This window comes from Tachypleus tridentatus, chromosome 13 (assembly GCF_004210375.1).
Source record: "Tachypleus tridentatus isolate NWPU-2018 chromosome 13, ASM421037v1, whole genome shotgun sequence".
Lineage (NCBI taxonomy): Eukaryota > Metazoa > Arthropoda > Merostomata > Xiphosura > Limulidae > Tachypleus > Tachypleus tridentatus.
In genome coordinates, this window is record NC_134837.1 from 137081313 (window position 1) to 137106909 (window position 25597).

General features: G+C 37.5%; 1 protein-coding gene across 13 annotated transcripts in view; it reads left to right on the forward strand.

Annotated features, from left to right (window-relative positions):
• Positions 1 to 25597, forward strand: part of LOC143237571 (lysophospholipid acyltransferase 5-like) — a 124694-nt gene that overhangs the window by 67334 nt on the left and 31763 nt on the right. For 12 of the 13 annotated variants that reach the window (XR_013020140.1, XR_013020141.1, XR_013020142.1 and 9 more), the window contains 3 exons: positions 1181 to 1254; positions 1623 to 1731; positions 14711 to 14797. Coding sequence is in view for 9 of the 13 variants with exons in the window: in XM_076476979.1 (XP_076333094.1) it covers positions 1181 to 1254; positions 1623 to 1731; positions 14711 to 14797 (270 nt within the window). In the remaining 4 variants the exon portion in view is untranslated. The remainder of the gene's footprint in view (positions 1 to 1180; positions 1255 to 1622; positions 1732 to 14710; positions 14798 to 25597) is intronic. The other variant, XM_076476980.1, reaches the window with a different exon arrangement.

Consider the following 25597-nt stretch of genomic DNA (forward strand, 5'->3'; position numbering starts at 1 on the left):
GTCCAGTATGTTGGTCTTGCAGTACAACCATAAGCATGGGTGTAATACCTTTAATTAAAATGTATTAGGTCAAAATCATGAATTATATCAAATAAATAATTGCCATTTATGTTAGTTGTTCCAATCTTATGCTGTATGTTTACTGTTTAAATCAGTCATAGTTATTATATTTTTGTTATAATTATATAATTCAAAAAACAATTTTTATCTGGATTTTTTTTTCTTTTGGCAGAATGTATAAACTTGTATAGTTATTTGTATTTGATTTATCCAAAGATCAATAATCAATGCATCATGTTATATTGAAATAATCTAATTTACTAAACTGTTGTGTCAAGTGAAATTTACTTTGCTTGAAGAGCAGTATATGTATAATATTTTTATAATATGCCTTTGTTCTTACATGAATAACATCCCAGTAGGACAGCAGTATGTTTATTGATTTAAAATGCTAAAATTTGCAGTTCAATTTCCTGTCATGGTCCCAGAAGATAACCCAATGAGGCCTTGCTCTAAAACAAATAAATATACTTACATGAATTTCATTTATTGATCAGAAGTGTATCATTGCTGTTAACAAATCATGCTTTTGGTGATGTAAAACCAATGGCACATCATCTTAATAAAATAATTCTTAATAACTTGATTTTTTTTGATTTGTGGTTGTAGTATCCTATATAACTAGCAATACAATATTTCAACTGTTTTCTGCTTTTGTAAGTCTGCTTTATTTTTTTAGATATGGGTAACATTTTAGTTTTATAAAATTATGATAAGTTTTATGAAGTCAAAGTATTCATATCAAAATTAGAAATAGTCTTTTTTTTTTTTAACTAAGTTGAATGATTTGTAACCAAAATGATCAGCAATATAAACAGTTTGAAATAAACAAAAGTAAAACGTTTTTTAGATTTTAGAAGTTAGGAATTTTCATAAAAGTGTATATTCTATAAAATAGAATAAATGTTAGCTTCACACCAACATGGAATATTACATTTTGATGTTTGTAGAAGAATAATCTTGAAATTTGTCAAAACTATAAAATTTTGAGCTAAATGGGTTATCCATTATATTAAGATGTATTAGGTTACTTTAGTATAAGTTTAGCCATATTAAATTAGGTATTTAAAGTTTTTGTTTAAAGTTTGTTATTTTTTGATGAACTTAAAAATAATTTCAGTTTTCCATGAAAAGATATCTGAATTTTGTCAGTGGTGTGTTTGAAGGTAGAGGCAAAGTGAAAAAGCCAGAATGGTGAGTCAGCACAAAAGTTTACAAAAATTAAAAAACATCAATCTTCAATATTTAATGCTTGGTATTAAAATAATTTAAGTATAGTTTAACTCCACAACACTGCATTACTAAAAATATAACTGGTAGTAAAAGTTATTAACTAGTATATGCTTTTATGGGTTAGCTAGGATGCATTATGGATTTGTTTTTGATGTAAAGATAAGGATGTTTTATATGTAGCATAACTATTTTTAAGGCACATATTTTTTTGTTTGAGTTATCATTTTGATGTATTAGAACTTCAATTTTTTTCTCCCTTATCCTGAGTAGTTTCAAATATTAAATCAAAAAAAAAAAAAGAATTTTATTATACATGATACTTGTTACAGCATCCTACCTGCTTTGTCACGTCTGGTTCTTGGATTGGTTATTCTTGGAGTATTTCAGATGGGAACATTACTCATTCCAGAACATTACATACTTAGCTCTTTCTTTGAGGTTTGTAAGTGCATTTTATTTTTATGTTGAATTCTGCGCATTTTTAAATTCATCTAAAAGTAGTCTGGTTATCACATATATTATATAGCAAATTGTTTAGCTTTTAACATTAAGGAAAGTTAGTACCAACACAAATGGTTTGATGATACAAATAAAATAGGGGCATGGCCAAGCGTGTTAAGGCGTGCAACTCGTGATCTGAGAGTCGCGGGCTTGCATCCCCGTCGCACCAAACATGCTCGCCCTTTCAGCCGTGGGGGCATTATAATGTGACAGTCAATCCCACTATTCATTGGTAAAAGAGTAGCCCAAGAGTTGGCAGTGAGTGGTGATGACTAGCTGCCTTCCCTCTAGTCTTACACTGCTAAATTAGGGATGGCTAGCACAGATAGCTCTCGAGTAGCTTTGTGCGAAATTCAAAAACAAACAAACAAATAAAATATACAAATTTCTATTAACACTTTCACTATGGGCATATTTTTCTGAGCACATCATAAGGTTAGAGTGAGTGTCATTAAAAATTTAATTAAACTGCTTTCCTATTGTGCTTTACACAAATACCTTTGGCATAAAAATGTGGTTAATAATCCATATGTTAGTATTATATAACTTTTAAATTCTCAATTTTAAAAGTCATATTAAAAATTAAAATTTTCCATAATATAAAAATTAACAATTTTTCTCCAGGAATCCTCTTTTCTCTAATTTCTTTACCACTCCTCTGCAAAGTTTGAAATGTAATGCAAATTACTCATTATAATGTCATCATTGATCAAGCAAAACTTAAGTTTTATTGTCTTCAATCTTGTGTAGTAACAGTCATAAAGAAGAAAATGATACTCTCCTTACCATGCCCACCTGTCAAATCCTCTTTTTAAGGAATTGCCAGTAGTTTTCTGTGATGTTTAACACTGTATTATTTATAACCAATAGAAAGCCATATTTTTAGTCTATCAAATAATGTATTATAATACATTGTTTTTGTCATAGAGAATTGTGTATTTTGCTTCTAATTCAAACTTTATTACTGTGTGAAACGTATTGATATTTTAATGGCTCTTGTTGCATAGTTAGAAATCTAGTAAAATTTGATAGTTATGGGACAGTGTATGTCTCTTGTGTAGTATTATTCTGTGTTCTTTGATGCATTATTTAAGCAAATAGAAATTATTTAGTACATTAGTATTAAAAAAGTAAAGTGTCACCAACAGTCAACAGCAAAAAAAACACAAGAAAACATACAACTACTTTATTTATGTTTCTCATGTGTATTCTGTATTTATTATTAGTAAAGTAACTAAAATATAAAAATAGAAAACTTTTTTAGTTTGACTAGGTAAAATAATAATAATAATAATTTTTACAAGGTATGTTTGTGAGCAGTTTCTAGGTAACCCTGGCCTTACGTAATTTAATAGGGTAATGTGAGCTACACATCTGCCAACCAATTTATAACTTATACGCAGAAAATATTAGTTAGAAATGGTTCAAAGGGCACTAAATCAGTAACATAAAAATATAAACAGTTGAATATTGTTACAAGTTTAAAGTTGTTTTAGGATCTAGAATGTAGTTTTGTGTCACAATGTTAATTCCTTTTGGTAATTACAAGGTCTTTCAAATTGATGAACCTTGTATAGAATTTGGGTAATGAAAATAGCAGATAAAATATAGTTCTTTAAATGAATTTTTAGATATTATGCAAATAAAATTTAACAATTTTGAGATAAAGGAAAGTATTTTTAATCTTAACATAAAAATTGCCTTGCACTTGGAGCAGTCAACATTTTAACTCTGTATATTAATGAATAAGTTTTTATTGAAAGTATTTCCTTAATTTTTCTGGTTTTGTTTTGTCTACAAATTACCCTTAATTCTTACTGAAAGCTTGCAAAGTTTTTTGAAGATACACAAAACATATTATAAGTTATAATGTGGAAACTATAAAGGTCAATTTGGGGTCACAGACTAGGTGGATTTGACCAAGAGAGTTGAAATCAGTAATAAAAATAACTTGGATCCAGTGTGTATGGCCTCTTGATGTGGATTCCTGTACGTGATGAGGGGACCTCTCGGAAAAGATTCTGTACTTTCAGTTTACCTTCTCTGGAATTTAAACATCCACCTAAATGTTTGCTGTGTGTGGTGACCTGTGGAGGGGAGGAGAGGATCCTGATGGTTGAGGGGTCCAACTCCAACACACCACTTTAGCCTTGAATTCCTGTAAATGGGCAGTCTTGGGGTGGCCCCACCAAGATCAATCAGCTGGTTCATTTGAGCCAGGGTCAACTGAGTGCCAGTGTAGGACATCCTCAATAGGTGTAGTGGGCATTATGTCTGATACTGGTGTTCGAGTATAGTGCTCACAAAACCCTAGCATTCCTGCAGTGACCTCGTATGGCACAGTTGTGCATCCCCTCATAGGGCTCCTTGGTGTGTGGGATCAGTGGGCTCCAAAATATTCTCTCTCTCATTTTTTTTTTCATCATGGATACCCCTAAAACAAAAACAAAAAACAAGCATGACAGCATAGAGAAAATACTACTACTGGTAAACGACCCCACATTGATGACTGTATGGTCAAACTCACAACTTGAATCTGTCCTGCAATTTTTAATTATACAGTCTTTAACTGGAAAACCCTTAGGGCAGATGTCAGAAATTTTCATTCAGAAGGGTTTAGAAGGGCTTGCTGGCCTACTTAAATTGGTAAAACAATTACGGTATAGGGACATTTTAGTGGAAACGGCTTCATCACAACATTCCAAACTCCTTTGAAATCAAAGGCCATTGGAGATATACCCATTGAGATTATTCCTCATTCTACTTTGAATTCTTCCAGAGGAGTTATAGTTGAGAAGGATTTAAAGACCATTCCAGAGTCGGAGATCCTCGCAGGTTTCACCAACCAAAGTGTTACAGCCGTGCGCCAAATTTTTACTTGCAGAGACAGGGTCATGAAGCTGACAAATGTTCTAATATTAATATTTACAACATCACGTCCTCCAACCACAATCAAGGCAGGATATCTGAATTGTAAGGTATGGCTTTATATTTCTAACCCTGTTAGATGTTTTCATTGTCAATGATTTGGTCACTCAAAACATCTTGCTGCGGTTCCTTAACATGTGCCCGTTGTGCTGATAAAGACCATGATGCTTTAGAGTGTCAGCTAGAACTGCATTGTGTTAACTGTAATGGTCCATATCCTTCCTATTTTACTTCTTGTCTTAAATGGGTGGAAGAGAAAGAAGTACAACGTCTCAAGACAGTTATGTATCCATAGTCTTGGAAATTACTATTTCCAATTCCATCACGGACTAATGCTTCTGTAATCCATCCCACTACTACAGTAGGAGTCCAGATAGGCCTTTCTGTGCCTTCTACAGAATCCTTAATGGTGCATCTTAATCTAGTACCCTCCAAAATCAACAAAGTTACTGAATCAGTTTCTTCTTCTATCTCTGTCCCTACCACATCTTCCAGTCATTGCCCAACTTCACCTAGTTCAAGCCCAGTTGTTTCCATGGGGTCTTCCTCTCTTGACACCCCAAAAATTAAACAACCCATTTGTTTACATCCTCAATGACTGGAATGTGTGTCTACAAACTCCAAACTGCCTGCTTAATCCAGAGCAGGATCACTAGAGAGTGACCGACCCACATCCGATAAAGAAAATAAGCATGATTGCAAGCAGAAGGTCTCTTTGCCATATTCTCCTCCAAAATAAAGAAAAATAGCCATGCTAATCCAATGGAATTGTCGAGGTTTTCAATTAAATGTGAATGACATCAAGGATTTGATTGAGTTTTATCATCTCTCCTCGGTGTGGATTCCTGTGCGTGGTGAGAGGACCTCCCAAGGAAGGTTCTGTTCTTTCAGTTTAACTCCTTTGGGATCTAAATATCTACCCACATGTTTGCCGTGCATGGTGACCCATGAAGGGAGGGAGAGGATCCTGGTGGTTGAGGGGTCCAACCCTAATACATCACTTTGGCCTTGAATTCCTGTAGACGGGAAACCTTGGGGTGACCCCCGGGTCAGTGGGGATTTTAATGGACATCATACCCTCTGGGGAAGTGCTGATATTGATACGAGGAGTCGCTATGTAGATCGTATGAGCTCTGATCACAATCTTTTTCTTTTCAATACTGGTTCTTCTACTTATTTCCATGTACCTAATCAGTCCTTTACTGCTATTGATTTCTCAATTTGCTCCCCTTCATTATTTTCTGATTTCTCATGGAGGGTTGACAATAATCCATGAGGCAGTGATCATTTTCCTATAATCTTGAGAGAGATGCCACCTGACCTGCGTGCCCTGGTGGAATCTGGATCAGGCAAACTGGCCCTCTTTCACTGCTATCTCAGAACTTGATCCTGCCATCAATAGACAGCTGTGTGGCAGTAGTTACTGACTGTATTATACAAGCAGCTGCTCAATGTATTCCTAAATCCTTAACACGGTATCCACTATATTCTCATCCGTGGTGGAATTCTGCCTGCCACATGACATGGAAGGCTCAAAAATGGGCCTGGGATACTTTCCATAGATATCCCACACTCACGAACCGCATTGCTTTCCAACAGGCCCATGCACATGCTTGGTGGGTAAGACGTCAAAGCCAGAAGGAATCTTGGATTAAGTTCACAACCAGCATATCTTCTATCAGCAGTTCCAAAGTCATATGGGACAAGATTTGAAAGGTCAATGGGCAGTATAATTCCATCTCTCTCTCGATCTTGTTCTCTGATGTCCAGTAAGTAGCTGATACCAGGAGCATTGTCGATACTCTAGGTGAAAGCTTTTGCCAGGTATCTAGCACTTCTGCTTCTTCATCCACCTTCTTAGCCATCAAGACTCAAGCAGAGCAGTCACCTCTTTCCTTTTGAGCTGATTGTTTTTATGACTATATTTGTCCATTTACACTGGTGGAACTCAATCTGGCCCTTCATCAGTCTGGCAGTACCTCACCTGGACCTGATGATATATATGCTGCACCATCTAGCTCCTGCTTCTTTTTAACTGGATCTGGCAGGAGAATGTTTTTCTGATACCAGGCACCAGGCAATTGTTTTGCCTTTCTCTAAGCCTGGGAAGGATCCCAAGTTTCCTTCTAACTACTATCCAATTTCTTTGATGAGCTGTCTCTGTAAGACCTTAGAGAGGATGGTTAATGCTTGTCTTGATTGGTTTTTCAAATTAAACAACCTCCTCTCATCCACCCAGTGTGAGTTCCAATGGCAGTGCTCCACCATGGACCACCTGATTTGTCTTGAAATGTCAATCAGAGAAGCCTTTCTCAAACAACAACAACATCTTGTATCAATATTCTATGACATTGAGAAGGCCTATGATACAACAAGGAGGTATGGCATTTTGTGAGACCTTTATATATATGGGTTACGTGGCTATTTGCCCATTTTTAAAACATTTTTAATGGAAGGAGATTCCAAGTTCATGTGGGTTTGACACTTTCCTGTTCTATTCTACAGGAACTTGGAGTCCTACAGGGCTGTGTTCTGAGTGTCACACTTTTCAGTATAAAAATTAATGTCATCACTAAACAACTCTCTCTCACTGTTGCAAACAGGCTCTATGTCAACGAATTTCACATATCATGTGGACCACAGCAAACAGCTTTATCTTCTCTCTCTTTAAAACCATTTGCCTGCACTTTTGGCACCAATGAGGGGAATTCACCCTGATCCTGAACTCCGTATCGGTGAAGTTGTGCTGCCTGTGGTCCCTGAGACAAAGTTCTTGGAACTTATCGTTGACCGTAAGCTGACCTTTATATCACATATCAAGCAGCTATGGGTCAACTATACAAGAGCATGGAACATCTTTCGTGCCCTCTCTTTTCCACCACTTGGGGCGCGGATCAATGTTCTATGCTAAAGAAATATCGTGCTCTTTTTTGATCGAAACTCAACTACACTGGTCTATGGCTCTGCCAGACTATCAGCCTTAAAGATGCTAGACCCTATTCATCATCAAAGACTTCAGCTCTGCACTGGGGCTTTCCACACTTACTTAATTCAGAGCATATACGTAGTGTCTCATGAACCTTATTTGCACCTCTGCCGTTTGCAACTGTCTTTACTATATGCTTCGAAACTTCATTCCTTACCAAAGCATTCTACCTGGGGCTGTGTTTTCCTTCCTCGGTGGGCCATACTTTTTCAGAACAGATGGTCTGCCATTGCTCATTTTGGCCGTCATATCCAGGTGCACTTGGATGAATTGGGTCTGTCCTTGGACAACATTGCTATATCCACTGATCAACCCATCCCACCATGGCTTCTTACAGTCTCCAGCTGTGACCTATCCTTAAGTTGTGTGAGAAAAGTAGACACTCCTGATTGGAAATACTGTGCTATATGCTGAACATCTTTCGAATCATCCTTCCATTCCTATTTATACAAATGGTTCGAAATCAGGTGACTGTGCGGGCTCTCCCATGGTTTGTTGTGGTTCGGTGGTTGCGCGCAGAACCCCCTTTACAGTTTCTGTGTTCACTACTGAACTTTACACCATTTCTGTTGCCCTGGATCACATAGAAGCTAAGCAGTACTCAAACTGCACAGTTTATACTGACTCGCTTAGTTCTTTACTGGCCCTGGAATTGCTTGACGTTGGTTCACACCCTGTTCTTGCAGATATTCAAAACCAGCTGGCCCATTTCTCTTTAACACCTACTTCTATCCAGTTATTCTAGATACTGGGCCATGTTGGTATTTGCTGGAATGAGCTCACTGGCACCATAGCTAAGTCTATCTGCTCTGGCACTATCACTGCTGTGCCTGTCTCATACATGGACTGTGGTCATGTATTCAAGGCTTGGCTCCGTGCCAGCTGACTATCGACTTGGAATGAGCAACGTGAAAGGAAGCTTTTCCAAATAAAACCTTATATTGGACTTTGGCCATCTTGCTTCCGTAAGGATCGGAAAGAGGAAGTTGTTCTAACTAGACTGGGCATTGGTCACAGTTTTTTAATTCATCGTCTTCTTTTATCTGGAACTGATGCATCAGTGTGTAATTTGTGTGACACTCAGATCACAATAAGCCATATTTTGCTTTTCTTCTTGTCGTTATGACTCTCAATGACAGCACAATTTTAAGTATGTTCTGTCCCCAAGGTTTGTCCATAACATTAGACAGTGTTATGGTGACACTGTCAACCTTGGTAATGTTTTTAGTTTTTTTAAAGGCTGTTCATATTTTAGTGCCATTTAGGTTTTTTAATTTATATATTACACCCTTTTAATGTGTCTCCCTTTTAAAAATCACAGCTCATCTAGTTTGAGTTGAAATTAGAAATTTGCCTTAACATTAAATAACTCAAAACCAGGATTGGAAAGGCCAACTTCAGGTGACTAACACTGCTGTTTGAACTACCCGTTAGTCTTCTTGGCGAGTTATTATTATACTTTTGCTACACGTCTTTTAAAACCTGTTTATTACTTTCCTTTTTGAAAATGGCCATAATGTCAAATTACTCGGAACCAGGATTGGAAAGGCCAACTTCAGGTGACTGACAGTGGTTTTTGTACTTACCTGTTAGTCTTCCTGGCAAGTTACGATAATTACAGTTACACTACAGAAAGTCTTTTAAAAAAAACAACACATAAATAGCATAAAACCAATGTTTACATCTAGTCTACAACGTCAAGAGAAATACTACAGTTGTAACTTTGTTTTGTTTTAGCTAACTTTCCTTTTATGAATTTTACTAAATTTACTTTTAACTTTTTCTAGATGTTTGACACAGATAGACTGGCTGCTTAGTGTCATAAAACACTAAATTAACCAACCAACTTTTATCATCCCAAATGTCTTTCTTTATAGGAAACATTTTTATAACCTACTAATACAGTCACAATTCGACAATATTCCTGATACCAAAATGACAAGATGTGTAGGACAAGGACATGGGGGAGTAGTACTGCTGGTTGATCAACATGTGCCCACCTGGTCCTTGTCATTGAATATGCCCTTGGAGGCTGTAGTCATTCGTATCTCCTTGGGTCATTCCATCACTGTTTGCTTTCTGTACCTTACTCCTGGAAAAAATTATCATCCTTCATACCTTGATGCCCTCATTGAGCAACTTCCAACACCCTTTTTAATTTTGGAGGATCTTAATGGGCATAATCCCCTCTGGAGTGGTTCTAGTATTGATGTGAGGGGTTGTGCTGTACTGCATATGCTCCTGAATCACAACCTGTCTCTCTTCAATATTATCTCCTACACTTATTTTCATGCATCCAGTCAATCATTTACTGCTATAGATCTTTTTATATGCTCCCCTTCACTTTTCACTTGCTTTTCTTGGGAGGTTGACATCAACCCACGAGGTAATGATCATTTTCCTATCATATTGAGAGAGAAAATGGCCGTGTTCAGTGACACGTGACCTGTGTGCCTCAGTGGAAGTTGGACCAGGCCAACTGGCCCTTTCTCACTGCTCTCTCGGAACTTGATCCTGCCATCTTATGTATATCATCGATAGATGATTGTGTAGCAACAATAACTAACTGTATTGTCCAAGCAGCTGCTCAGTGCATCCCCAAAATCTCGACATCTTTCCCACAACATCCCTGCCCTTGGTGGAATTCTGCTTGTTCTATAACACGAAAAGCTCAGAAATATGCTTGGGATAAATTTCGTGTATATCCCATGCGTACAAACTGTATTGCATTTCAGCAAGCCTGTGCACAGCCTCGACATGTTAGACATCAAAGCCAGAAGGAACCTTGGATTACATATACCTTCAACATTTCTTCAACCACCAGTTCAAAAGTCATATGTGACAAGATCTGGAAGGTGAGTGAATGGTATACTTTTGGGCTCTGCCATGGTTTGTTGTGGTTCGGTAGTTGTGTACAGAATCCCCTCTACAGCTTTTGTGTTCACTGCTGAACTCTACTCCATTTCTGTTACCCTGGATCACATAGAAGCTAAGCAGTACTCAAACTCCACTATTTATACTGACTCGCTTAGTTCTCTACTGCTCTCTTTCTATCTTAATATTCAATGGCCATGAAGTTTCTGATGTTCAGAGCATTGCCAGTACTTTTGGTGAATGTTTCTCTCATGTATCTAGCTCTTCAAACTCATCCCCTTCCTTCTTAGCTATTATTAAAACACGAGTTGAACATCTGCCTTTTTCCTTTTCAACTGATCATCCCTATGACTGCAATCATCCTCTTACACTGGTGGAACTCAAACTTGTGTTTCATCGGTCTGGCAATACATCAGTTGGCCCTGATGATATACATTATGAGATGCAATGCCACCATTCTCCTGCCTCTCTTACTATTCTCCTGGCTGTCTTTAACCGGATATGGCAGGAGAATGTCTTTCTAGATGCTTGGTGCCATGCTTTTGTACTCCCTATTCTTAAACCTGGGAAGGATCCAAAGATTCCTTCGAATTACCATCACATTACTTTGACAAGTTATCTCAGTAAGACCTTAGAGAGGATGATTAATGCTTGTCTTCTCAGTGTGGGTTCTGAAGGTAACACTTCATGATAGACCACTTAATTCACCTTGAAACATCAGTGGGAGAAGCCTTTGTGAAGTGGCAACATCTTGTTTCTATTTTTTTGTTATTTAGAGGAAGCTTATGATACAACATGGAGATATGGCATCTTGCAAGACATTCACTCATATGAATTGCGTGACAATTTGCCACTTTTTATTAAGCATTTTTTAATAAACTGCCAATTCCAGGTCTGTGTGGGCTCAACACTTTCCCGTTTTTTCCCACAGGAACTTGGAGTCCCTCAGGGCTGTGTTCTTAGCATCACATTTTTTATTATAAAGATTAATGCCATCAGTGAACAGCTACTCCATACAGTTGCAAATGGTCTTTTCATTGATGACTTTCACATCTCATGTCAGTCATCAAACATGATGATTATTGAACGGCAGCTACAAACTGCAATTTATCATATACTTAAGTGGACCACAGCAAATGGATTTCATCTTTCTCTCTCTAAAACTGTTTGTGTACATTTCTGTTGCCAATGGGATATTCATCCAGATCCAGAACTTTGTATTGATGATGCTGTTCTTCCTGTCTTCCCTTAGGCAAAGTTCTTAGGTCTTATATTTGACTGTAAATTAAACTTTATTTCCCATATCAAGCAACTTTGTGTTAATTGTATAAGAGCACTAAACATCCTCTGTGTCCTCTATTCCACCTCTTGGGGAGCGGATCAATACTCCATGCTTAAAATTTATTGTGCCCTTATCTGATCCAAACTTTACTATGGGTCTATGGTTTATGGTTCTGCCAGAACCTCAGCACTGAAAATGCTGGATCATATCCACCATCAGAGCTTTGGCTTTGCACTGGGGCCTTTTGTACTTCTTCAGTCCAAAGTTTGTATGTGGAGTCCCATGAACCCCCTCTGAATATTTGCCGTTTACAACTATCTCTTATGTATGCTTCCAAACTTTGCTCTTTACAACGGCATCCTACTTGGGGTTGTGTTTTCCATCCTCATTGGGCCACACTTTTCTATAATAGAAAATCTACCATCGTTCCTTTTATCCTTCGTATTTGGGCACAATCAGAAAAATTTGATATATCTTTGAATAGCATAGCAGTATCAATGGTTCAGCCTCTTGAACCATGGCTAATTACTATCCCCAACTGTGACCTATCTTTGAGTCATCGAGGAAGGCCGGTACTCCCGATTGGAAATATTGCTTTTTATTTGTTGAACATCTTTCAAATTATCCATCCATTCCCATATATACAGATGGTTCAAAATCAGGTGATTGTAGGTTCAAACCGTGGTTTGTTACAGTTTGTTTGTTGTACGCAGAATCCCCTCTACAGTTTCTATGTTCATTGCTGAATTGTATGCCATTTCTTTTGCCCTGAATCATATTGAAACTCTGCAATATAAGCATTGTATGATCTGCAGAAATTCACTCAGCTTTCTCTTGGCCCTGACATCATTCCATGTTAGTTACCATCCTATTTTTATCAATATTCAAAACAAATTGGCCCATCTCTTTCCATCATCTATCTTTGTCCAGTTTTTTTTTGTTTTTTTTTTATTCCAAGTTATGTTCGTATTTGTGGGAATGAGGTAGCTGACAGAGTGGCAAAGTCCATCTGCTCTGGCTCTATCATCACTGTCCCTGTTCCATACATGGACTATGGTCCAGTTATCAAAACCTGACTATATACCAGTTAGCAGTCGACCTGGAGTGAGCAAAGAAATAATAAGCTTTTTCAAATCAAGCTTTCTTTAGCTCTTTGGCCATCTTGTTTCTGTAAAGATCGAAGGGAGGAAGTTGTTTTGGCTATGCTATGCATTGGTCACAGTTTTTTAATTCACCACTTTCTTTTATCTGGTACTGATGCACCAATGTGTGGTCTGTGTGGCACTCAGGTCACAATTGTACATATTTATTATTATGTTGTCGTTAGAACCAAGAATGACAATGCCATTTTAAACACATTTTTAAGGTAGGTTTGCCCTTAACATTAGCCAATGTCATAGGCGATACTGGCCGCATCATTTGTGTTTTTACATTTTGAAGAGCCATTGGTCTTTTCAACTTAATTTAAGGTTTTTATTGGACTATACACTGTTTTAGTATTTCTTTCAGACATTTTAATTTTATTTTGACCTGAACTGGAAAGGCCAGTTTCAGGTGACTGAGAGCAAGTTTGAACTTAATGCTTCATTCTTCCTGGCGTTTCTTAGTTTTCCCTGTTTTACGTATTTTTCCCTTTATTTCCATAAACCATTATAGTATACTACATCTTGTTTGACACAGATAGCCTAGTAGCTCTGTGCCAATAAACATGAAATACCTACCTACCTACCTACCCCATGCATATGGTGTAAAAATTACTGGGTTCATAATGATGAACATCAGGAGCTGGTTAATTCTATTCTATTGAGAAATGTAAATTAAATATCTCCAATTTCAGAACAACAGGAACAGTTTAACTACACTTTCACAAGAAACATATTTTAACTATTTCCAGTTGATGAACAACAGAAACAAGTGAACTGCACTCTCATAAGAAACATGATTTAAATATCTCCAGTTCATGAACAATAGAATAAATTAACTGCACTTGTATGTGAAACATGACTTGAATATTTCCAGTTGGTAAACAACAGGAATAAATTAACTTATGAGAAAGATGACATAATTATATCCAGGTAATAAAGATTCAGTGCATCATTAGTATTTTTTCAATACATAAGTTTTCATTTTAAAAATAATATTACTTATTCTTATAACTTTCTATATTCCTAATAATGTATACAATGTGGAAAGTTATCCAGTAAGAGGAACAAGTACTTATAGCATACCACAGTCTTTTCTGATTAGTCAGTGAATCTATCTTCTAATTCTGAGTCTTGAAAGTAGGCAATTGCCAATTGGCAAGTCATATAATAGTGTAGAACCAAATTAAAATTTGAACGCTATGATCACTGGCAAGTTTTACAGTTGATACAAAATGAGATTAACTATATTGTAGCATAGTTTGTGGTTATGTTATATATACACATTGTGTTTTTTGAGTATTCAGAATGTGAACAGTAATGGGTATAAATCAGAAGAAAGAGTAAATTTCCTGTAGTAAAACAACTGTCTGATTTTGATAGAGAATTTTTTATTATTTAACCAAAACACTTAAATTTCAATATAAAAAAGATTCTGATTTATTGTTATCTGAGCTTGTACAAATGACGTCATATGAAGCTGAAACTAGAGCGTGGTATCAAGCTTTGTTTGTACTATTAAAAAAGAAAAGTGAGGAAAAGTCCATAAAGACAGTCATCTTGTTGTTGGTCAGAACTCTTTCTGGCAAAAAAGTGATTATTGTGTATGTTGGTTGGTTTTAATATTTAGATGAGATTTTAAATGAAAAAATTTCATATGATATTTTTTATCGTAAAAGTAACTTACTGTTTTTGTTTGTGTAGCATGAAACTTTCTGGAAAAAAGTATTGATAATGACATTGTGGGGGAAGATAGTGCTTTACAAATACATAGCCTGCTGGCTTCTTTCTGTAAGTATGACACTTTTTTCTTCCTCACACTATAAAAGGAATAATAAAGTATGTAGTCATAAAATGTTGCATGCATATCCCAACATATAGTTGCTTTCATTCTGTATTTGAATTTGCTTTTACCTGATGTGCTGTACTCCAAAAGATATATATCAGATTGACATCACAGCTGTTATTTTACATTATGCATTAGACATTAATTTTAGTAGTCACATCTAGAGCTAAGCAACTGTGGTACTTAACAAAACAAAGTGATGCCATTCAATTGCTTTCTTTCTAGTCAGCAGTTCAAAAAATGTGACAGCAGCAGACAGTTATAATAGCTTTGCCATAACAAAGATAGTGTAATCAGATTTGATACTAAACACAAGACCATTGAATCATGCTCCATACTGAATCTCTAAAGCTGAAACTTCAATTTAAAAAATAAGAACTAAATTCAGATATGATTACAGCTATTCTCCATTTGACTGCCCTTTAGTGTTTAAATTTATGCATGTTATTAGCTTCGATTTGTATTCCTCATACAATTCCTCATGTATACCCCTTGGTTCAGTTGTGTTTATGCACATAAATTATTGTGTGACAATCCTCTGCCAATACAAGTGTGATACACATTACTATTTTAGCTGATTCCCTCTGTACAGTTTGAACCTAATCTTCACTTTCAATTTGGCATAACTGTGTTCTGTTTTGTCATTTTCACCTAATAGCCAAAGACCTAGTTCTAAGTTATTTTGTTCTTCCTCTTTCCCCAATTTTGGGATCTGTGCAGTCAGGTTTGCAGAGCACTTTCATGTGGGGTTAGTATGAGCTACGAGGGCTGTTCAAAAAATATGCGGACTGTTTGAATTGAGCGGCTCCAGTTGGTTCCAGGGGAATCCGCTTGGTGTCGCTAGGTTCGCACAGATCAGCTGATCACGACGCCATTTCCCGATTGCAAATATCTTCATTTGTATTTTAGCTACACGGGTTTAAGTGAAGTGCGATTGTTTCACTTGGCGGATTTCAGAATGAATGACCTGAAGGAGCAACGACTTGCTGTGAAATTTTGTGTTAAACTTGGAAAATCTGCGACTGAAACTTTTGCTATGCTTAACACGGCTTACGGTGATGTTGCTATGAAGCGTACGGCATGTTTCAAGTGGCATGAACGTTTTAAGGATGGTCGACATTCCATTGAAGATGATGAGCGTCCTGGACGTCCTTCCACGTCAACTGATGACCCACACATCGACAAAATCAACACCCTGGTGCAGGCAAATCGACGTCTGACTGTCAGGGAGCTTGGTGAAGAGTGTGGGATATGAGTTGGATCTTGTTACGAGATTTTGACCGAAAAATGGAAGATGCACCGTGTTGCTGCGAAATTCAGCCTTCAGAACTCGTGAGTTTTTGGCCAAACACTCGATCACTGTTCTTCCCCACCCCCCCTAATCACCTGACCTTACTCCTTGCAATTTTTTCTTGTTCTCCAAACTCAAAAGACCCTTGAAAGGAAGAAGACTTGAGACGATTTCCGAGATTAAGGCAAATGCGACGAAGGAGCTGGAGGACACTACAAAAAAAGCGTACCAGGACTGTTTCAACAAGTGGAAACACTGTTGGGATAAGTGTGTGCATTGGGGAGGAGAGTACTTTGAAGGGGTCCCAGACCTGTAACTTCTAAATAAAGTACATTTTGTTTTATGATGTCAGTCTGCGTATTTTTTGAACAGACCTCGTACTCCCTCTATATACTGCAGAACCTCATGCATTTTCTTATCATGCTGCAAATCTATTTTTGAATAGTCTGCAATTGGATTCTCTTCTTTTCAAGCACAATTTGCCCAGCTAAATTTATCCTTTACAACACTCCATTGTTTTTGTTGTGTATCCATTTGTTGTTTGAAGCTTTTCATTATTCACACGATAGTTTTTCAACATATCATCCTGCACACTCTTACTTCATCTACTGTTTCCCTCCAAACGTGGCTTGTGTGTTGCTGGGATCTTTTGAGTTGGGACACACTATTAACACATGTACTTTCCCCTCTACTTCTTTGAGAGATCTTCAGGCAGTCAGTTGGTAATGTTTGGTGGGCTGCCAGACACTTTGGAGTCTTGTGTGTAATCTGTCAGATTACACAGTTTCTTGTCTTCTCTTTTTTCTTGTTTGTTCCAACCTCTTTCTTCTCTAGTTTCCATTTCCCTTCCTACTCTTTCCTCTCCTTTGCCAGTTCCTCATTCCTGAACCATGTGTACACCAGTGCACTATTGTTTACTAATGTCTTGCTATGTATCCGTGGTACTTGTGACTACTCCATGGTTTCAGGTGCAATGGGGGCCAGGTTAGCTCATTTCTTAGGGTTGTAGTAGAACATTACCAACAGTCCTTGTGTTCTTTCAGTTTTATCAGAAAGATTCTCTCTTTTTTTTCCTCTCAACTTGTTCCCTACACTATTTACTTCTCCTCAATATCTTGTCTCACCCCAGCATCTCTCAGAAGCAGTTCAGCAACTTTTGAAACAGGTTTCTCCTGTTCTTCTAGGATTTATTCCTGATTCTTTGTCATCCCTAAGAAAATCAGGAATTAGTACCCACTTTTTGATCTCATCAATCTGAATCATTTTTAAGACATGTCTTGATTAACTGTGGTATTTTACTGTCTTTCAGATGGGTTTTTCTTTCAGGGCTTTGGATGATGAGATTCAGTGTGCCTGATGCATATTTCCATATCCATGTTGTTTGGGTTTCACATCATTATTTCCCCTCAGTGTGGATTCCTGTACATGGTGAAGGTACCTCCCAGAGAAGGTTCTGTTCTTTTAGTTTACCTCCTCTGGGATCTAAACATCCACCCACGTGTGTGCTGTGCATGGCAACTCGTGAAGGGGAGGAGAGGATCCTAGTGGTTGAGGGGTCCAACACTAACACACCACTTTGGCTTTGAATTCCTGTAGACGAGTGGCCTTGTACCACCTGTTGTACTTAATTTTCTTATATTGCATTCACTTTCAGGTAAACCTTTAGGGCAAATGTCTTTCTTTTTCATTCAGAAGGGATTAGAGGGACTTGCTGGCTCTCCAAAGTCAGTAAAGAAGATTTGATCTGGTGACATGTTGGTGGAAATATCCACATGTCAACACAGTGAACTCCTCTTGCATTCAAAGGCAATTGGGAATATACCTGTTGAGGTTACACCTCCTGCTACTTTGAATTCATCACAAGGAGTTATTGTTGAGAGGGATTTGAAGAACATTCGAGAGTCGGAGATTTCGCTGCTTTCTTCACCCAAGGAGTTTCTGCAGTGAGGAGTATATCCACTCTTAAAGATGGAGTTATGGTGCCGACCAATGTCCTCTTTCTAACATCTACGTCACCACATCTACCTATCACCATCAAAGCAAGTTATCTTAATTGCAGAGTTCAGCTATACATTCCAAACCCTCTCTAATGTTTCCAGTGCCAGTGGTTCGGTCACTCAAAGTCGTTACGTCATGGTTCCTTGACATGTGTTCATTGCGGTGGCAAGGACCATGATATCTACGAGTGTGAAATGGACCCTCATTGCATCTATTGCAATGGCTCTCGCCCATCCTACTTTCATTCTTGCCGTAGTCATCCGTCTTTCCTTGGGTCATACCATCACTCTTTTTTTATCTCTCTACCTGTCGTCTGGAGAGACTTATGATCAATCAGACCTTGAAGCTGTCATTGAACAGTTGCAGTCTACATTTTTCATCCTTGGGGACTTTAATGGACATCATCCCCTCCGGGGAAGTGCTGATATTGATAGGAGGGGTCGCTCTGTATAGCGTATGCTCTCTGATCACCACCTTTTTCATTTTAATACTGGTTCTTCTACTTATTTCCATGTACCTAATCAGTCCTTTACTGCTATTGATTTCTCAATTTGCTCCCCTTCATTATTTTCTGATTTCTCATGGAGGGTTGACAATAATCCACGAGGCAATGATCATTTTCCTCTTATTTCAAGAGAGATTGGCTGTGGTTGATGCCACCTGACCCATGTGCCCTGGTGAAAGCTGGATCAAGCAAACTGGTCCTCTTTCACTGCTCACGCAGAACATGATCCTGCCATTATCTGTCAGCCATCAATAGATGACTGTGTGGCAGCTGTAACTGACTGTATTATACAGGCAGCTGCTCAATGTATTCCTAAAACCTCAATATGTTTTCCATGATATCCTCATCAGTGGTGGAATTCTGCCTGCCAATTGGCATGGAAGGCCCAAAACCAGGCCTGGGATACTTTCTATAGATATCCCACACTCATGATCTGCATTGCTTTCCAGCAGGCCTTGCACATGCTCAGTGGGTAAGATGTCAAAGCCAGTAGGAATCTTGGATTAAGTACACAACCACCATATCATCTATCAGCAATTCCAAAGTCATATGAGACAGGATTCAAAAGGTCAGTGGGCAGTATAATTCCGTTCCTCTCTTGATCTTGCTCTCTGATGACCAGGAAATAACTGATACTCTAGGTGAAAGCTTTTGCCAGGTATCTAGCACTTCTACTTCTTCCTCTACCTTCTTAGCCATCAAGACTCAGGCAGAGCAAACACTTCTGTCCTTTCAAGTTGATTGTCTCTATGCCTATAATCATCCATTTACACTTGTGGAACTTCAACTGGCCCTTCATCAGTCTGGCAATACATTGGTTGGTCCTGGTGATGTACACTATGATATGCTGTGCCATCTATCTCCTGCTTCTCTTTCTATTCTTCTACTTGTTTTTAACCAAATATGGCAGGACAATGTTTTTCCTGATGCCTGGCACCAGGCTATTGTCTTACCTTTTTCTAAACCTGGGAAGGATCCCAAGATTTCTTCAAACTACTGTCCAGTTGCTTTGACGAGCTGTCTTTGTAAGATGTTAGAGAAGATAGTTAGTGCTTGTCACATTTGGTTCCTCAAATCAAACAACCTCCTCTTGCCCACCCAGTATGGGTTCCAATGACAGTGCTTAACCATGGACTACCTGATTCAACTTGAAACGTCCATTAGAGAACAATTTCTCAAATGACAACATCTTATATCAGTATTCTTTGACATTGAAAAGGTTTATGACACAACATGGAGATATGGCATTTTGGGAGACCTCCATATATATGGGTTACATGGCCATTTACCCAATTTTATTAAAAACTTTTTAATGGACAGGAGATTCCAAGTTCGTGTGGGTTCAACACTTTCCCGTTCTTTTCTACACGAACTTGGAGTCCCTCAGGGCTGTGTTTTTAGTGTCACACTTTTCAGTATAAAGATTAATGCCATCACTGAACAACTTCCACTTACTGTTGCAACTGGGCTCTATATCAATGACTTTCACATCTCCTGTCAGTCATCAAACATGAGGTATATTGAGCAGCACCTACAGACTGCCCTCAATCATTTAGTGAAGTGGACCATGGCAAATGGTTTTATCTTTATTCTCTCTAAAACCGTTTGCATGCACTTTTGCCGCCAACAGGATATTCACCTTTATCCTGAACTCTGTATCAATGAAGTTGTGCTGCCTGTGGTCCCTGAGACAAAGTTCTTAGGGCTTATCTTTGACTGTAAGCTGACCTTTATACCGCACATCAAGCAGCTACTGGTCAAATGTACAAAAGCACTGAACATCCTCCGTGCCCTCTCTTTCACCACCTGGATAGTGAATTGATGTTCTTTGCTAAGGATATATTGTGCTCTTATTCCTTCGAAACTCGACTATGGATCACTGGTCTATGGCTCTGCTAGGGCTTCGGCCTTAAAGATGCTGTACCCCATTCATCATCAAGTAGACACTCCTGATTGGAAATACTGTGCTATTTGCTGAACATCTTTCAAACCATCCTTTCACTCCTATTTATACAGATGGTTCGAAATCAGGTGACTGTGTGGGCTCTGCCATGGTTTGTTGTGGCTGTGTGGTTGCTCTACAGCTTCTGTGTTCACTGCATGCCATTTCTCTTGCTCTGGATCACATAGAAGCTAAGCAGTACTCAAACTGCATTATTTACACTGACTTGCTTAGTTGTCTACTGGCCCTGGAATCACTTCATATTAGGTTCACACCCTGTTCTCGCTGATATTCAAAACCGAATGGCAAAATTATCTTTAACTTCTACTTTTATCCAGTTTTTCTGGATACCAGGCCACGTTGGTATTTGCTGGAACAGTCTCGTCGACACTGCAGCTAAATCTGTCTACTCTGACAGTATCACTTCTGTGTTTGTTCCAAACATGGAGTATGGTCTTGTATTCAAGGCCCTACTCTGTGCCAGTTGGTAGTCGACTTGGAGTGAGTGACGTGAAAACAACCTTTTCCAAATAAAACCCCATGTTGGACTTTAGTTGTCTTGCTTCTGTAAGGATCGGAAAGAGGAAGTTGTTCTAACCAGATTACACATTAGTCACAGTGTTTTAACTTATCATTTTCTTTTATCTGGAACTGATGCACCATTGTGTGATACTAAGGTCATAGTAAAGCACATTTTACTTTCTTGCCGTCGTTATGACTCTCAGTGACAGTGTCATTATGACCATATTCTATATGAAGGTTTGTCCATAAAGTTAGACAGTGTTATTGGTGATGGTGACACTGTCCAATTTGGAAATGTTTTTAGTTTTTTAAAGGCCATCAATCTTTTTAATGCTATTTAAGTTTTTTAATTTAGACATGAGACCTTTTTTAATGAGATTCACTTTTAATAATCACAGTCCATCTAGTTCGATTTGAAATTAGAAAATGGCCGTAAAGTCAAATAGCTTGAAACCAGGACTGGAAAGGCCAACTTCAGGTGACTAAAGCTGCTGTTCAAACTACTTGTTAGTCATCCTGGTGAGTTATTATTAAAATTTTGCTAAAAGTCTTTTAAAATTTTTATTACTTAACTTTTTGAAAATGGCCATAACATCAAAATAACTCAGAACCAGGACTGGAATGGCCAACTTAAGGTGACTGAAAGTGATTTTTGTACTTACCTGTTAGTCTTTCTGGCAAGTTCAGATAATTACAGTTATGCTACAGAAAGTTTGCTACCATTTGTATAACTGTACTTTTTTTTTTTCTAAATGCTGTAGACTAGATGTAAACATAGGTTTTATGCCTTTTTTTTTACTTTATTTTATTTTACTTTCAATTCCTTTTATAAATTTCCTAATTTTATTTTAATTTTATCTTTTTAGTGGACGTTTGGCACAGATAGCCTAGCTGCTTTGTGCAATAAAACACCAAATCAACCAACCAACCACATCATTATTTATGTTTTGTGAACAAAAAACACATTTGTCAATTTCAAGCTGGCACCTTACATTTTGTTTTGGATGGTATGATCATTTGCTCAATTCCTACATTCTCACAAGTTCAGTCTTTGTCATTATGTGGACCACTGGCTCCATCTTTCCTACAGTCTTCCACCCACACCCAACTTTTTCTTAGGGGAGCTACTTAGATGGGTTAGTAATCAAGGTGAAGTAAATTGTCACCTCCACTCAATATCTTGTTCATCTTGAAGTGTTTCTTAATGCACATCTCAGTATAGCCATGGTTTTTTTTTTAGTTGAGAGGGTATGATCAACACCTTCTCTCTGGAGGCTCTTATCTCTTTGGGCTGTGTATACATGTGTTTTGTAGTGGGTACTTCAAAAGGAATGGAATCTGAACAGGAATCCTCTGAATTTCCAGATTTCACTTTCTACTTCCTGTGACTTCCTATGATGAGTAGACAGGGACAATGTTAAAGAGGTGTTACTTATTCTTCCTCACTGTCTAGATATTCATATTTTCACATATACTTTATTGTCAGGATGGGAGGCTAGTTGCAATACCCAGGAAATCACAGGGTTTTGGTCTTGGGGAAATTCTTTACATAAACCTTTTGGGACTTCCTGTTTGTTAAGCAATGGTTCATTTTCTATCATGCCTCTTAGGCCTAGCAGTGATGATTCATTTCAGCAACTTGATGGTTGTTTCTTAATCACCAGACAAGGGGCACTCGATCCTGGTTCCTATATTCTAATACTCTAGATCTCCTGTGCTAACAGTTACCAAGTTTGTTTTCTAGCTTGTCTCATACTGGTGCTTTACATTTTGCCACAGATTATTTGTCATGTCCTGACAAGATTCAACCAACAAAGTGGTCTCTTGATCTTCAGGATGTTCAGATATCTATGTTCTCATTTGAATACTCTTTTGCAACCTATTTGAATACCACACTTCTGTTTTTTTTTGGTTCTCTGTACCATGCTTTTAAACCTTGGCTGTGAATGCATTCAGCCTGGAGAGGAAGAATCTTTTTTTATATTCATATCCTCTCATTTGTCTTCTACCCAGTTTAATTTTTGTCGTCCAATTCATTCTTTTTTTTTGTCCTTCTTGTAGCTACTTTTTGGCCAGTGCAGTTGTGTTCCATCCCTAATCCTCCTCTAGGAAGAACTTCAATTGCCTCTTATCTCTCCTGATCCCTCTTTTTAACAACTGCATGAGAGGTGCATTATCCCTCAATTCCCATCATTTGGCTTCATGCATGGTTTTTGTTTGGTCCTTTGGAAGGACCTTGGGATTATTCACATGTGGTGACTCATACTGTACTTTCTTTGTCCATGTCTGTACATCAGTGGATGTAGAATATTATCCAGTATGGATTCTCACACTTTCTTTCTCAGTTATTAGAATTTTTTGCATGGTTATTTGACAAAGTCCATTTGTTTCAACCATTGCAGAATATCAAATAGCCCTGACATCTGCCTTCCATTTTTTGCCTGTTTTTGTCATGTGTTTTCCCTTTCTCTGTTTTATCCAGTCTTTGTGTCTTTATATTCATCTTCATGCTACTTGTATAGTGGATTGAAATCTAAATGTCCATGTCCTTTCTCGCACTTTCCTTGAACTGCTAGCATTGAAGACACATTTCCTTCTTCTATTGTCTTATGTACACCAAAAGCTTGGCTTGTTTGCCATTGATGCCCACTGCATTTTGTATGCAAAATCTATTTGTTTTGTATTAGGACTGCTTTTTGTACCTTAAAACTTTGACTACCAGTAAAGGTAATTTCACCTTTACTACTTTTTTTCCTTCTGTCCATATCCCACATTTACTTCTTTTCTGATCTGGATCATCTCTTGTGTTTGGTCCATTCTTTAAAATATTGTGTCACACATAGCTCAATTGCCTGGTTCTAGCTCCTGTTTGTTTGTTCATTGGAATCTGTCTATTTCCCTTACTAATTGGGTTCATCTGGTTATTCATATTGTGTTTCCCTGCTTTTCTTCTGAATCATCTCAGTTGCTTTGTCTCATCCCATCAAATTCATCACCTCACAGTATTCTTGGTTGCTCATTCTCTTGTAAAAGATTATCCAGGCTGGCAGGTGAACCACTCTCCATACTTTTGTGTTGCATTATCTCCATCATTTTGCAGTTTATTGCTAAGTTAGATATCATTTTTCTCCTGTGACCATTCTACACACAGTGGTACAGCCATGAGAGGATAAGTTTGCTTCATTTAACTGAGCAATTTCTTTTGGGTCAGGACCATTCTGTGGCAAGTGATGCCTGTCCAAGTGTCATATTATATTCATAGCAGACCTTACACTTATGGACTAATATGAGTAAAGCATATGGAGATTGCTGTCTGTTTCCAGTCTTTCTTTAATTATTAGGAATAGTTTGCTTTTCAAAATAAAATTTTGTGGTCCTCCATTGTGCCTTCTCCTGCCATACATTTCTTTGGATCCTTCAATGCATTTTTCAATACCCTTCTTCCAGTGGAGTATGATAGTCCTTATCACTTATCAGTTTCTAGCACTGGGGTATTGGATTGTAGAATAATCCTCCTGAGTGTGCACAGTTTCACTGAGTCGACAGCAGGGCTTTGGTATTCTGCTTATGTAAAAGACACAACCATTTTTCTGCCATGGGGCTGCTATTTTATGTCAGATGCTTCATGCCTGAACTGAATATTTTCCTCAGTGTTACAGTTCACTCTTCTAACAGGAATCCTCCCTCCTGCGACCAATATGTTTATCAGTTTAGTTTCTTGAAACAGAAGCTTCTCTTCCTTTCTTGTTCCAACTACTCTTTCTCCAGGGGCTGGTTGAATTTTTCCCAGTGCCACTGGCCTGGGCTGAAGTTAATGTCCTCATTACAGTCCAACATGCCTTAACCACTCTACACACATTCCTCTTCTGTTTGAATTTGAAATGTAAAGCTTGTTCAACTCTTCTAACCTATTCTTTCTGCATCTAATGAGAACAGTAATAATCAGAACCTGTAATTTTGATTAGTTAATTATTTTTTGTGACAGTTCATTTAATGATAAGTTCAATTAATTGATTAGTTTATATGCCACTAATTGATATTATTGCTGCTCATAGGTAACCAATTATGTCAATGAATTGCCCAGTTTTAGTCATATTAAATAGATACTAAAATTGGAATGCTTGTATAAAAAACTTGCATTTTGGTGATATTGTATTTAATTTTTCAAAATAAATAAGAACTTTTGATGGTAATTCCTTTCTCAGGCCTATCATCATCCAAAACTAGAGCTAGGCAATTAACTTGATTAATCAGTATAATAAATAATTTATATGAGAATCTGTTATCAAAAAAGTAATAAATTAATTTAAATCAATGTGTCCAGTTTAGAATATTTCAACTGCATGTTTTCTTTGATTTATGAACATTAACTTTTGTGGCCATGTTTTTTTTACTTGCATTTGCATTTATCATTATAAAAGAATTATGTAAAAGTCATAAGAAAATTTTGCCTGTTGCAAAAAAATTTTTCACTATTACAAAATTCA